Source organism: Ctenocephalides felis, unplaced genomic scaffold (genome assembly GCF_003426905.1).
Source record: "Ctenocephalides felis isolate EL2017-DRISC unplaced genomic scaffold, ASM342690v1 CF-g0.4_SCAFFOLD_01170, whole genome shotgun sequence".
NCBI classification, from domain to species: Eukaryota; Metazoa; Arthropoda; class Insecta; order Siphonaptera; family Pulicidae; genus Ctenocephalides; species Ctenocephalides felis.
This window is the reverse complement of record NW_020537324.1, coordinates 23838576-23853038: the sequence shown is the minus strand read 5'-3', so window position 1 is coordinate 23853038 and position 14463 is coordinate 23838576. Positions and strand designations below refer to the sequence as shown.

General features: G+C 28.7%; 1 protein-coding gene across 1 annotated transcript in view; it reads left to right on the top strand.

Annotated features, from left to right (window-relative positions):
* The first annotated feature begins 1853 nt into the window (after nt 1–1853).
* The window catches only part of LOC113368218 (acetylcholine receptor subunit alpha-like 1), a 23034-nt gene continuing 10424 nt past the window's right edge, over nt 1854–14463 (top strand). The window contains exons 1-4 of the mRNA XM_026609783.1: nt 1854–2057; nt 8602–8646; nt 8725–8834; nt 11431–11611. Coding sequence (XP_026465568.1) covers nt 1866–2057; nt 8602–8646; nt 8725–8834; nt 11431–11611 — 528 coding nt within the window. The 5' untranslated portion in view covers nt 1854–1865. The remainder of the gene's footprint in view (nt 2058–8601; nt 8647–8724; nt 8835–11430; nt 11612–14463) is intronic.

The following is a 14463-nucleotide window of genomic DNA, read 5'->3' as shown; positions in this document are numbered from 1 at the left end:
TTATAGTTCAACTTAATTTCATCTTAATTCTTAAAAACTTGAAGCAATTGTGTTATAGTTTTTGACTATAGTCTTAGATATGTTAGTCTTGAGTACGATTCCAAAGTTCAAATGCACAAAATTAATAAAAATTGACCACAGTAACCGAGAAGAAGTCATAATTACACGAAAGCTCTGGGTTGCTCTTAAAAGCTCATAATTTCCAAACAACGCGAGATATTTTTTTCCTATTTTTTTTTTCAAGACAATAAGCTTGATACTATCATCTCGTTTGGGCTTGAGGCCTGGGATACTTGTATACATATATAGTGCTGATTCCTACACTAGTAATTTTAAAGTTATGTTTTCAGAACAAATATTTCCTGTATAGTTCGAAAAAATCAATTTAGTATGAGTTAAACTGCTTAGTAGGGATTGACCTTTATTTATTGCGATTAAAATGATCTCATTAGCTTTGAATATTTGAACTAATTTTATCCTCAAGAAGCTGTAATATATTTTCATGTTTAAGCGCAATAACTTTTTCATTTAACAAACTAAGAATTAGAAAAATAAAACTTAAAAAATCTAACGTACGAAAAGAACCTTCTCTAAAATGTTTGTGCAAAGGCATATCAAATACATGCCTATATTTATACGTACAAGTGTTTACGTACGTACAAATTTTATATAAATATTAAAATTAAATTCAATATGTTAGCAATTGATTCACGAAGTCAAATCAAAACTATTAGATTTTTAGAACATAAATGATGTTTACTACATTTGTACGACGCTGAGATTCATTCAAGGATATAAAACAAATAATAAAATTTATTTTATATCTTGAACGTAGGTAGAGTAAATACGATTATATATATATATATATATATATATACATATATATTTATATATAATCATATTTACTAAATCGTAAGAATATAAATGAAATTTAAAGATGTTGAGATATGTATTAAAGCAGTCTAAAAATCGGGCATATCAATGAAAAAGCATGATTTTTTTAAATTATTCTAAAATCCATACGTTTTGAATATAATCATATCATTTTCATTCAGTGAAACAAAAATTATTATTACCTTGAATTATTGTGAACAGAAAAAACAATACTTTAGTTTAGATTATTAAATAGATTATTGTCATATATTTTAGTTTTGTATATCAATTTTAGTTCTTCTGAATGAAGGATAGGACTAAAGCAAGAACGTATGGTTTTTGAATAAATTTTTAAATAAATTCTCTTTTTTTATTAATATTATGTCCAATTAACATATGGGTAATTTATAACTGTATGTGTATATATATATATAAAATAAAAATTCCATAAATATGAAATATAGTGTATGTATTTGTGTGAATTAATTAATAATAAGAAGAAATATGAGTGCATCAATTTTTGTCTCTTAAAAGCATATGTGCGCATGTTATATTCAAATCATATTATCATTCATCAATCTTCTCCTTTACTTCTCCTTTACTTCTTCTTCCCTTTCTTTTTCTTCTCTTGCTTTTTTTCTTTCTTCTCTTTCTCTTCTTTTTTTCTTTCTTCTCTTTCTCTTCTCTTTCTTTTTCTTCTCTTCCTTTTTCTTCTCTTTTCCTTCTCTTTCTTTTTCTTCTTTTTCTTCTCTTTCTTTTTCTTCTCTTTTTTGCTAATTCTATATAATAGTAAGAAACCTCAAAAGCTCCTAAACATTTTACTTTATTTCCCACACATAGTCCCCAAAATCGATTTTTTCCATCAACATCCCCAACCTGCCTCAAGGTGTCAAAAGATCTCTATCTCACACTCGAGTGCATGTAATAATATATTCCTGTCATCCGCAATGTTTAACATTCTGGTCTGTTTCCAGTGGTGGATTCGGTATAAGATGGAGAGCCTGTTACTGGCGCTCGTGGCAACATTGGCAATGGCGTCTTGTGGTGGGATGGCGAACCCTGAGGCGAAGCGTCTGTACGATGATCTCCTCTCCAATTATAATCGATTGATACGTCCCGTCGGCAATAACTCCGATCGACTCACTGTCAAGATGGGTCTGAGGCTATCCCAACTGATTGATGTGGTGAGTAACGGCAAGATTTCTACCATAACCGCTAATGTATTGCGCTGGACGCAACGGAATGCAAATGCGGCGGACACATAACAATCGAGACATGCACACACGAGACAAATTCGGATGAGGGCGATTTAAACTTTAAGCTGGTACAAGGTACCACATGACCGACATTACACGGAAAATAGGATTTCCTATAAACAACGGCTATCTGATATATGTAGTATATATAGGGCTCGTATTTTATTGCACCATAGCTATACTCTTCGTACACTTGAAATTATTTATAACATATATAAGGCAAATTGCTATACTTTTCATACCATGATTTAAAATCTTTAAAAGTTCAATTAAAAAATTTGATTAAGAATCTTAAATTTTTTTGAACATTTTTGAAAATTTTAAAAACATTTGTATATTGAATTAAATAAACCTTTAATAATTTATTCATGAGCAATCTGCAATCAATAATAATAAATATTATTTCAACTGAAAAATGGCATTTTTTTAACTTTTTCTTCAGAATCTCCGAAACCGCAGGACCTCTCTCCCTTTATAAAAGTTTAATCAATTTTTCAGTACGTTGATACAAATGAAATGTTTTTTTAATTAAATTGCCATTTTTCAAACTTTTTCACCGTATTTTCGAACTACTAGAACCTGCCTTTCCTGATCAGCACGTCTCATCATTTGGAATCGAATGTTTTTTGAATCATTCAAATCGATTGATACGTGCTCTCAAAATCGCGGACGAAAAATTGTATCCACATATACATAAATACTATACACATACACACATTCATGCATTCATTTTTTGTAAAATATGCCAAAATGTTCAGAAACTTTGTAACGTAAAGATATGCAAATATTTCCATTTTTGACTGTTTTGCGATTACTATAACTTACCCTACGAGAAGTTAATAAGTACAATTATAATAAATTGTATAATTATCTAAACAATTAAAAATTTACTGTTTTATCTTAAGATTAAGGTGACCATACATCCCGGTGAGGCCGGGACAGACCCGGATTTCCACTTTTTTTCTAAGAGCAATATTTGTCCCGGATTTAGATCTTTTGTCCTGGATTGTCTCGGATTTGCGAAAATTATAGTTGTATAGGTTCAAATTGAATCTTTAAAATGTATTTTAAAATTATGTTTAAGATATTAAGCAGACGCCCCCCCCCACCGAGTCGGATTAGCTCACAAAAATTGCCGTCCTGATTTTGCCTTAAAAAATATAGTCACCTTACGTAAGATTAAAATTATTTTATTATAATTTATTGAGAATCTATGAAAAATATGTTATTAATTATTGAAGATTTTATTATAATTGAATTTTATAGTTTGATATAATTAATTTATTATTTTGTACAAATAAGGGGAAGTACCCAAGTGGCGGACGCCTAAGGTTATTTATAAATAAATCAAAAAATATTTTACGAAATGTTTTTCAAGTTATGATTTATGTTAGATAACAAAGTTAGAAATCAAACGAAATTAACAAAACCGCAATCTTTGCTAACAAATAATTAATACTATCAATCAAACTTTGCTATCAAAAAATATGATTTAAAACAGTGGCACCTAGTACCGGACATTTCAAAATAACCTGCATTGATCACATATGAAGCCATACCCACACTCTGTAATGCCTGCACATGTGTCTTTGACGAATATTCTTAGATATTGCAAAAAAAGTCACTATTCATACAACCGTTTTGGCTGGGCCACACCGATGCTCTCAGCTGGTGCATTTACCATAAGCTTTTCATTCGTTGACTAGGAAATACGAAAAATGGGGGTATGTAGTGACCGTTAGCACTCATACAGAACAAAATTAAATAACTGGAATAAATTATGTAAATTCTTACAAGAAATATCAATATGTTTACTGTCCGGCACTAAAGAACGACTCAGTGTCCGGTGCTAAGGGACAGACATTTTCGTTCATTTGATGGCACCTACTAAAATTGGTCAAAAGATCTAATGGTATTCTACCATTTTACGGACAACAATCAAGTACAACTTTTATCTTTGCATACTACTCAAATGTAAATGCATAAATTTGCTAAAATTACTTCCATTGATATTTAGGTGACGCCGTGATTTCGCGCCTAAAACAGCAAAGGGTTGCTACCGCCGTGGCCGTGTGCGTCACAGTTGAGTCCTGGCGCCTGTGTGTGCCCTCCGCGCCCTTTTCCTATTGTATTTTGAAATGAAAAGATTTATACTCGCTTAAATAATATGTGTTAAGTAGAGTGTCCGGTCCTTGGTGCCGTCCGGCGTTACGGAACTTCCCCCTAATATTATGCACACATTTATAATTATTATTAAACTACTAAATAATCTGTAATTAAAATTGTTTATCAAACTATTAAAAAACTATAATCTAAAGATCAATACCATTATTTTTACTTGAAATTGTGTAAAATTAAAATTGATTTTTAAACCGTAATTCAATTTGATTATAGGGAAAGAAAATACGAACAAATTGTATATATGGATAAAATTACGCAGTGGTTTTATTTAAAAATTGTCGCAGTAATCAGTTCAATTACGAACCTATTTGTTGATATTCGTAATTATTTCAATTAAATCATGTCTGGTGTTTTCGATCAATTTTATTGCAATAATCAAGTGTTTGGTGGAGTTTTGATTAATTATTAACTATGACGTAAAATTTTATTTTTTTATTATCCAGTATATTGTTTTTTCAGTAAAAAGTAAGAGAAGGTTTAAACATAGACTTTTTACTGAAATACGTAATATAAGGTCTATGGATTTATTATAAGTTGCTGTTATATTCCGCATTAAAACAAAATTTGTATGGTTTCTATTATATGATTATTGTACTATCATGTTCTTAATAGTGACGTTTTTCTTTAATATGTTTGCATACTATGACTTATTACATTTATGTGGGTAATGGGATTCCATACAGCTATTAAATTTTTACATGTATTTTTAGAGCAAGTGATCACATCACAAACGAGATAGGTTCTGATTCCGCGATAATCCACCCGAATTACTAAATTCAGATATTAATTTGCATATAGTGTTCAGCCATTATAGAATTGTCGGATCAAGCCATTAAATTTATTGATCATAAAACTAGAACTTAACAACCATATTAATATATTAGTTACAAAGCCATAACAGCGTGGAAGATCAACAGAACGTGATCCGGCGTGAATTGGGCAATGAATGTAATTGGTTTCCTACATACTGGCGGTGGTGGTGGTGCCGTGCGAAGTGGCCAGCCGTCCGATAGAATTTTTTGCAAGTCTAGAACACTTGATTGATGACACATCACGGCTACAACATTCGATTTTTTTTTATCTCGGCAAGAAATATTCAGAAGCAAACAGCGCGTCTCTATTAGATGTATTAGATGTACAATTCACAATTTTACAATTAAATAACAAAACAACCAAATATAAAATACGAATAAAGGAGTGCTAAACTAATTTAATCTTATGTCTTGCTTTTATGAAACTTGATATCACGTCTTCGTTTAGAGCATCTTCAAAAGTTGAGGTCTTGTTTATCCATTAATTTGCAGAAATTATTAAAAAGTTTAGAAGCTTTTCTGAAAGAAGGGCAGTATCAGTGACAAAAAAAAATAATTCACAGCTAAGTAATACTCAGTTATAGAAAAAAATTTCTGTTTTTGTAAGATATCACATATTAGGTTGTCAAATATCTCCCTTCCGCTTTTTTGCTCTTGGTTTATAATACAAAAAGGCGGAAGGGAGATATTTGACAACCTAATATAATTAGTAACAATAGATATTTATAATATAAAGGGGATGGTGCCACTGTATTTCTTGAAGTCAAAATTAATATATTCAGAAATGTCATAAAAACTGTTGGCTTTTAGTAAATTAATCAAAACGTTGTGGAATTTATAATTGTTTAGTTGACGTATTTGTAAAGGTAATAAATTGAACAGTTGAATACCAAAACCATCAATTGAATTAAAAGTACTATTAAGCTTAAAAGTCGATCCTTTGATAGTTCTATTTCTTGTGACATAGTGGGAATCAGACATGGAAGATAAATTAAAGTACTGGGGTAATCCCCATAAAATATAATTATTTTATGAAGAGAAGTGTAATAAGTAGGAATATGTTAGGAACGGTAAGAATGTTATACTTCTGAAAAATATTTCTACAACTTGTCATCGAGTTAAGAGAGAACATGATTCTTAGCGCTCTTTTCTGAAGTTTGAAAACATGTTTTAAGGATGCTGAAAAACCCCAAAATCGAATGCTGTAGACCAAATGCGAGTAAAAGTTGGAGATAGAAAGAAGACAATTTAAACTAATTTTAGATTTAAGCACTCTTAACATGAAACAAGTTCTGGAAAGTTTAGGTATTAATGACGAATAAATATGATCATCCCAATTTAAATTTTTTTGAATTTGAATTCCTAGGAATTTAGAAACAGCAGAAAAATTGAAGAGAACATCGTTAATAATTAGGAAATTGATTTCGTTATTAATCCTATTGACTGTTCGAAACGACATTATTTTAGTTTTATCGTTATTAAGTAGAAGGTTATTAGAGTTGAATTTTCCTTTAATAATTAAACTTGTATCGTCGGCAAAAAGAATGAATTTGCAAAGATAGGTACAATTGGGCAATGAATGTAATTGGTTTCCTACATACTGGCGGTGGTGGTGGTGCCGTGCGAAGTGGCCAGCCGTCTGATAGAATTTTTTGCAAGTCTAGAACACTTGATTGATGACACATCATGGCCACAACATTCGATTTTTTTTATCTCGGCATGAAATATTCAGAAGCAAACAGCGCGTCTCTATTCGAGCGTGGGTCCTCGGCATCGGCAGCCAACGTTTCGATATTTTCTTTAAGTGGCCATTCAATGTCTCGTCTCTGATCTGCCCTATTCAAATGCTCGTGGAAATTCTATTTCGTTTCACTTATCTGTGTGAATATCATTTATCAAGGCTAAGCGGCTTACGAATGTGTTTCATCCACGGTACAAATTTATCGAGCTGTATATATAGTTGTTTACTTCTTTTATATTTTATTGAAACGCGTTATTTGAATTCTGTGAAATCTTTTACAATCTTTTCAAACGTCTTTAAAATAAATGTCGCGTATGAAACTCGATATATAACGATAATTCTATAAAATATATCAAAAAAGATCACAACTGGGTGTGAGTGGCATTTTACCTGAAGGGAAGTGCATGGATTTTCTTATATTCAGAAATGGTTGTGTCGATCAATAAAACTTGAAATTGAATTGAATTTGTTCAAACTGTCTATGTAAAATTATGGAACTGTTTTTTATAGACCTTCTGAAAGAAACCTGAACACATAATTTCGAAATAATATCTTCTGATAGAATAAAGAATTTAACTGTCAATTTCAAAGAAACGGCTTGATTATTAAATAAAAATAGTCAATTTATTGGTATTTTATTAAATCATATTTTTAGTAACTAATATTAACATTAGTAATCACAAAAATAAGATAAATGAAAATTTTTGTATATATTTATATATTTTGGCACACCATAGAAAATATGCGTGAATTAGTGTGTATGTATGCATGTATGTACGTCTGGATATAATTATTCGTCTACGATTTTATGAGTACGGATTAATCGATTTTTGATTATGGATTCAACCGGATTTTTTCTTCGTAGTGGTAAATACTATATTATATCCATTTTTTTCAATTGACCAATAAAGAAATAACGTTAAAATGAAATGAATAATATTTTTTATTTGACCTTTATAAAATATTTTAAACTAAGTTCTCTGGACAAAGTAGAATTAATTGCTCCCTTTTTCTCATTATTGGAAACGTTATGAAATATTTCATCGATGTGACTTTTTATCAGACAAGCTCTCATTTTCTGAATTTGAGAAGAAACGCATTAAAAAACTTTGACATATTGACGGGGTTGATTGTCACAATTCTTTAACATTGAAATGGATCTTATTAATTGTTCAATTGACTGACTATTTTTAGCACAGTTTCATATTTTCAGAATACAGAATGATTGCTATATACAAGTAGTTGTAAAATGTAATTTTAAAATATAAAATAATGGTTATTATAGCCATTTTATAAATAATGAACTTAATTTAACATAAATGTATGTGAATCTATTAATATCGATGTCTCCACCAAAGAACTTTAATTTATACATTAAAAACTCAACAAACCGTCAGGTTGAAAGTTTTTCTATATTTTTGATTCCACATTGTATAATGAACATAATTTAATGTAAGTATATGTAAAAAATACTAAAATGACATCTATTAATATCAATCTCCATCAATGAGCATTAATTTACTCTTCAACATTTCAACAAACCCTCGACGTTGTAAGTTTTTCTATATTTTTGTGACAACATCATAATAAACATAAATCAATATAAGTGTATGTTAAAAATACTATAGTGACATCTATTAATTTAAAGCCCTCGCGTTGAAAGTTTGTCTAATTTTTTAATACCACATTATAATAAGTTAATAGATATAATAAGTAATACTGTTTTTTTTTATTTCAGAATTTGAAAAATCAAATTATGACCACTAACGTTTGGGTTGAACAAGTAAGTATTTCTAAAATACCTCTGATTAAACTTATTTATAAATTGAATATATTAATTCCCTGGTTTTTATTTTTACAGGAATGGAATGATTATAAGTTAAAATGGAATCCAGATGACTACGGAGGTGTTGACACTCTCCATGTTCCATCTGAACACATTTGGCTGCCAGATATAGTTCTTTATAATAAGTAAGTATCCCTAGTTATCAATCATTTTCAATTTTAGCAATTATCTTCGATGTTCAAAGAAATTAATTAATTCACGGATAATTTAAAAACCAATATTATCGTTTGAAACTGGTACTTTACTTTTGTAATTCATTTTAATTCAAGATGAAAATCAATATTCATTCTCTTTGTTGGTGTTTACTTTATTCATCCTTTCATTATGCAGTGCAAACAATTTTCAATTTTTAAACTTCATGTAAACAGATTCAAAAGTCGTGATGTTAAATAAGGCAACTCCTAAATTATTGTGTATACTTTTCATGTAACAAACTGGGATCTTTGTTGGAATTGATTTTAATAATTATTGAATATTCGATATTATAGCAATATCTTGAATAATATTTTGAAGTTACTTTATATCGAAAGATACTTTTATACAATATATTTTACAGATTCATAAATAAATAATGTTATTACATCATTCGAGTCAAATGTGACAAGTCGTTTGGTTTTTTCGTCGTTGGTCAATAGGTCCATTTCGTTTTTCTTTTTGTCAATTTTAGCTTTTTGGCCTATTTATTTAAGTTAATGTATAAAAGAATAATTAAAGACTATGTCTACTAAAAATAAGATAAAGAGTTGCACCTTTTCTTATAATAAATTTACTTATTAATAAATAATATATAAATTAATAGTCGATTATAGCAACGTATAATGGGAATTACCTCAAATTTTATCCGTAGTTTAGTAGGAATCCGGAAATATCCCAACTACCAAAGTAAAATCTGTAATAGATAAAGTAAATAGAAACTGTTATAAAAAAACATTGGAATATTTCGCTTCTGTTTAGAATATCCAAAAACTTAAGTTTTAGCATAATGATATCATGAATGATAAAAATTTAAATTAAGTAATCTATCAATATTGTTCATAATGGAAATTATAGCGATGAATCGTAATTAGGAAGAATATATATGAGTCATTATTTTACAAATCGCACGGATTTTGGGCAAAATAAAATGTCACATTTCAGAATTGTCTGAAACTTTTTCTACAGATATTATATATAAAATCATTTAACACGTATTTCATGATGTTGCTAAATCGGCTGAATCTAACTACAAAACTCTCTACTTTCAAATATAGTTGTTAAAAAGTTTCTAACTTTACTTTAAAATATTGATAGTGGACCTTTTTTCCCGCTGTCTTTTAAGCCCTGGTCTCCCCTATTAATTTTTTTTCAACTATATTATATTTTTCCCCAGAAATGAAATTATAAAATATTTTACAAGCGACGAACAATAAAATGGGCATTTGAAAGTGATAAATGAGTACAACTGTCTGAAGTCCATAACGTAGAAAGCGCGACTTGTTCTCAAAATTATTTAATATTTTTCGATATAACAGAATCTCCAACAAATTGCAAAAATAATTTTATAGCAGAGAAACATAAAAAAATATGTTTTTTTTTTCAATCGATTCAAGTTGGGGTAAGGATAGATGAAACCTTTGTAAACATTTAAGGGTTGTTATTAAAAAAAAATTGCAAAAATATTTTTTTATTCAAATTATTATAAAGATTACTTCAATATAAGTGTGATAAAAAAGCACGATATAATTAATTTAATACAGCGCAGATTATGTTCGTAGAAGTTGAGCAAAAATCCATATTTCAATCGTGAATATTTGCGTAAAAAAAACTTTTATAGCAAAATTCTGAAATGCGTGTCATTTGATTATAAGCATAATATCTGTATAAAAAAAATTCAGACGATTCTAAAATATCTATGTCTGGTTGAGGTGCGGTTTGTAAAAAATCATAGTAAAACTTTCGATAGATATGCTGCAACCTCACTCGTGTGTTATGGAGTTTGGTCAAAAAGACCCTGTTATGCATGATTGTTTTTTGACGTTTGTGCGGTATCTGGGTTAGGTTTTTTTATCTGACAATCATAGAAAAACGCCTGACTGCACAGCAACCACATGTTTTTTTCAATATTTAGTATAGAAAGTTATAACACAGCCATCGGTCTGTTGTGCGGCAGAACCGGTTCATTAATTTTTTTTTTATTAAGTACAATCTACCTACACAAAAATTTTAGATTCTAAACTGAATTTAAAGCAATATATCTAACTGAAGGATGTATCAAAGCCTTGAGTTAACTTCTAGTTTAAAATAGTATCACTAAAAAAATTTAAACTTTGCTTGTTTTTGAGATTATGGTGGACAGTTTTATCCACGGACCTTTAGGCTCCGTGTGTATAGTCCTACTTTATCTATAATATAAAATATTTATTTAGATTATTAATATTTAAATTGTTATTACTATTAATTAATCTCTTATGAAGTTTAATTTGTATATCTCGTATCCCTAAGAAGTAAATATAAACCACGTCCTATTTATAAAGCAACTGACTTCCCCATATACAAAAATGCGCTGATGCAGCAGATAGATGAAACATTACATTAGATTAAAATCCGCATCAAAATTCAATGTTTTATCCGATGTCGCACTTTATCGTGGAAATCCTTGATAAGAAGCGATGTATTTGTCACTTTTCCGAGAAGCTATAGGTCGAAACGTTATATAAGTGATTTTGATTCGATTTCCCGCAGTGCCGACGGTAATTACGAGGTGACTATCATGACGAAGGCGATTCTGCATCACACCGGCAAAGTGGTATGGAAGCCGCCTGCCATTTACAAATCCTTTTGTGAGATCGACGTCGAGTACTTCCCGTTCGATGAGCAAACGTGTTTCATGAAATTCGGATCGTGGACGTACGACGGATATTTGGTGAGTGTATTTTTATTTATTAATTATGACATTTCAATTTTATATCAATTTTATGCCATATACTTATGAATTTCTGTGTTCGTATATGTGAGTATTTACTTGAACAAAGAATTTTTTTTCACTCTAATTTATATTTATATTTCGGATACAGGATAGAATTTAGTAATCACAGAAAATAAATCATCTTGATTGATTTTTTTTATTGTTCATTTGTTTACTTTGTATACACGTACATTAGCCATATACATTTTTAAAGTTATCTTTAGACTTTTATTTTATTTGAATTTATATAATTATATAAATTGAATTAATTACAGTAAAATACAGTAATACAGTATAGTTTATTTAAGGCTTGTAGATCTTGAGATTCTTCTGACGGTAAAAAAGTTCTTTAAATATGCGTTACCCAAAATAGCTCTTGGAATGCTGTCAATTTGAAATCGCAATGATTAGATTTTTGTGCAAGCAAAAACCTTTTTTTTGGAAACAAGTAGCTAAAAAGTGGTTTCTGATTAAGGAGCCAATTATCTGCTCTTTTCTTGGTAGTAAAAACAGTCCAAATGCTATGTAATGCTATGTATCAGAACAAACATTCTGATCACTATTTACTAAAGAATACTATACAAATTCATCGATTTATGGCATTTGTATAAATATTGGGAATTAGAATTTACGAGATGTAAGTGGCATTTTACCGTAAGGCAAGTTGCACGAACTTTTTGGGTGACTCGATTTGGGGGCCTAATCTCCATAATAAACCATAACCGATCATAAATATCTATTATTATTGATTACAGCTTGCTTGTGAATAAATAAATAAATAAATAAATAAAATAAATAAAACAACGCTATGTTATGCTCCTTTCTTAGTAAATACTAAAAGCAGTCAAAATAGTATGTATTTGCTGTGCAGTCAGGGCTTTTATACATAAAATTTTACTTTCCGCATGTGTTATTAAGACACATCAAAATGATGCAGTTATGATAACAGTTTTTCAGATATTTGTGCGTTTCTAGACTAAATTTTATGTGTAAAACGCATGAGTACACAGTAAATGCATAACATTAAGACTGTTTTTAGTACCAAGAAAGAAGCATAACTTGGCGTTGCCATAACAACCCTATGTTATGGTCTATTTTACCAGAGAATTGGCTCTCTAATCAGAAGGAATCGAGATTCAGATAAGTTTTACAGTTATTTTGTTTCCAATAAAAGTTTTTGCTTGCACTAACATCATACCAATGCGAATTGCTATTAATATCATTCTAATGAGCATATACCTGTAAGGATTAAATATATCTGTAATATAAATTGTAATGATTAAATTTGATTTATTTAAAACATTTTGTTCGACTGCGTGCTCTTAAAATAAGTTTATATAAGTGTAAACATCAACGGTGATCAGTAATTATTAGTTGCAATTATTATCTGCAATTTATCACACAAAGTTTCAATTTAAATTAAAATCAATTTATATAAACCGTTTGAAGTTAAATGAATAAATAAAGAATATGAGGTAAGGATACATCATTCTAAGTCTTAATAAATCTGTTTATAATTAAACCATTTTTTTTAAAAGAGTGGTAATTACGAAGAAATCACTCATCCAATCTTTACCAAAAATAATCAGCAAGATTTCCAACTGATATTTTTAGAACATTTTAAATATTCAAATTCAATTCAAGATTTTTAGCGAAACATTGTCATTTTTCACCATTTTTTTTTTAATATAAATTAATAACTCGATAATAGACATCTTACGTCTTTATGGAAAAATCTTTGATTTTTTTGAATCTGCAACTTTTTCATATGGAATAACAGCGAATTTTTGGTATATACTCAAAAAGTCAAGTCAGTGATTGGAAGACCGAGTATAAAACCCTTTCGATTAATTAAAAAACAATTATCGATCTAGTTGTATCAAAGTTATACATATCAGTTTTGGATGAGGTTCATTGTTGGTTTTTAATACCAAGTTTTTTTAATACTTTGAATTGATTTTGTTTATATATTTAAAATAATATAACAAAAATATTAAGTATATGTTAAGAAAATAAATAATATGCCGATTTTAAATAGCATTGTGAAACTACATAAAACAATATTCTGATTTTTAATATTAGAAAGGTGAATAGTTTTTGCCGAACAGATAAAACTATTTTGTGTAGTAATTTTTAAGATAATATTTTCTTGGATGGAATTACCGAATCATAAATTAATCAAAAGTCCAATATATAAACTTCTTAAATTTCTAAACAATTAGTCTTATATTTTAAGTTGAGATTGTTCAACTGAAACAGATGCATTTATTTCTGTCTCAATATTTTGTATCATATATTTATTTTGTTTATTTATTTTTCAAATATAATTTATAAATAAAGTTATTCATATAGCTATTTACCACATAAATGTTTGATTCATAGCTTTTAACGAAGAAAGCTCTTATAAATAATAAAAATAAATTTAAACTTTTTACAAATAGAATTATTCAAAACATTCATATAAAGATTTCAAATATAGTTTTCAGTATCAATAAAATCTTAACTTGGAACATAAAAATGAAGTAAACGTTTCGTTTTATTTTTGTTTTCAATATATCGTAGATAAATCTGGTTTATTTCGATTGAAATAAAGTTTACAATCTTCTCATCGATAGAATCAAAATTTATTTTCTCATCGCAATAATACATTATCTAATTAATTTAGAAAAATGGCAATCCTCTCCATTGATAGTTAAATATTTATTCAATACATACTGAAAATATAAAATTGATGTCTACTTTATAATAAAATTATTCATAGTTGAAAAGTTTGTAATTGTGTAAAAGTTCAATAATAATAGTAGTACCTA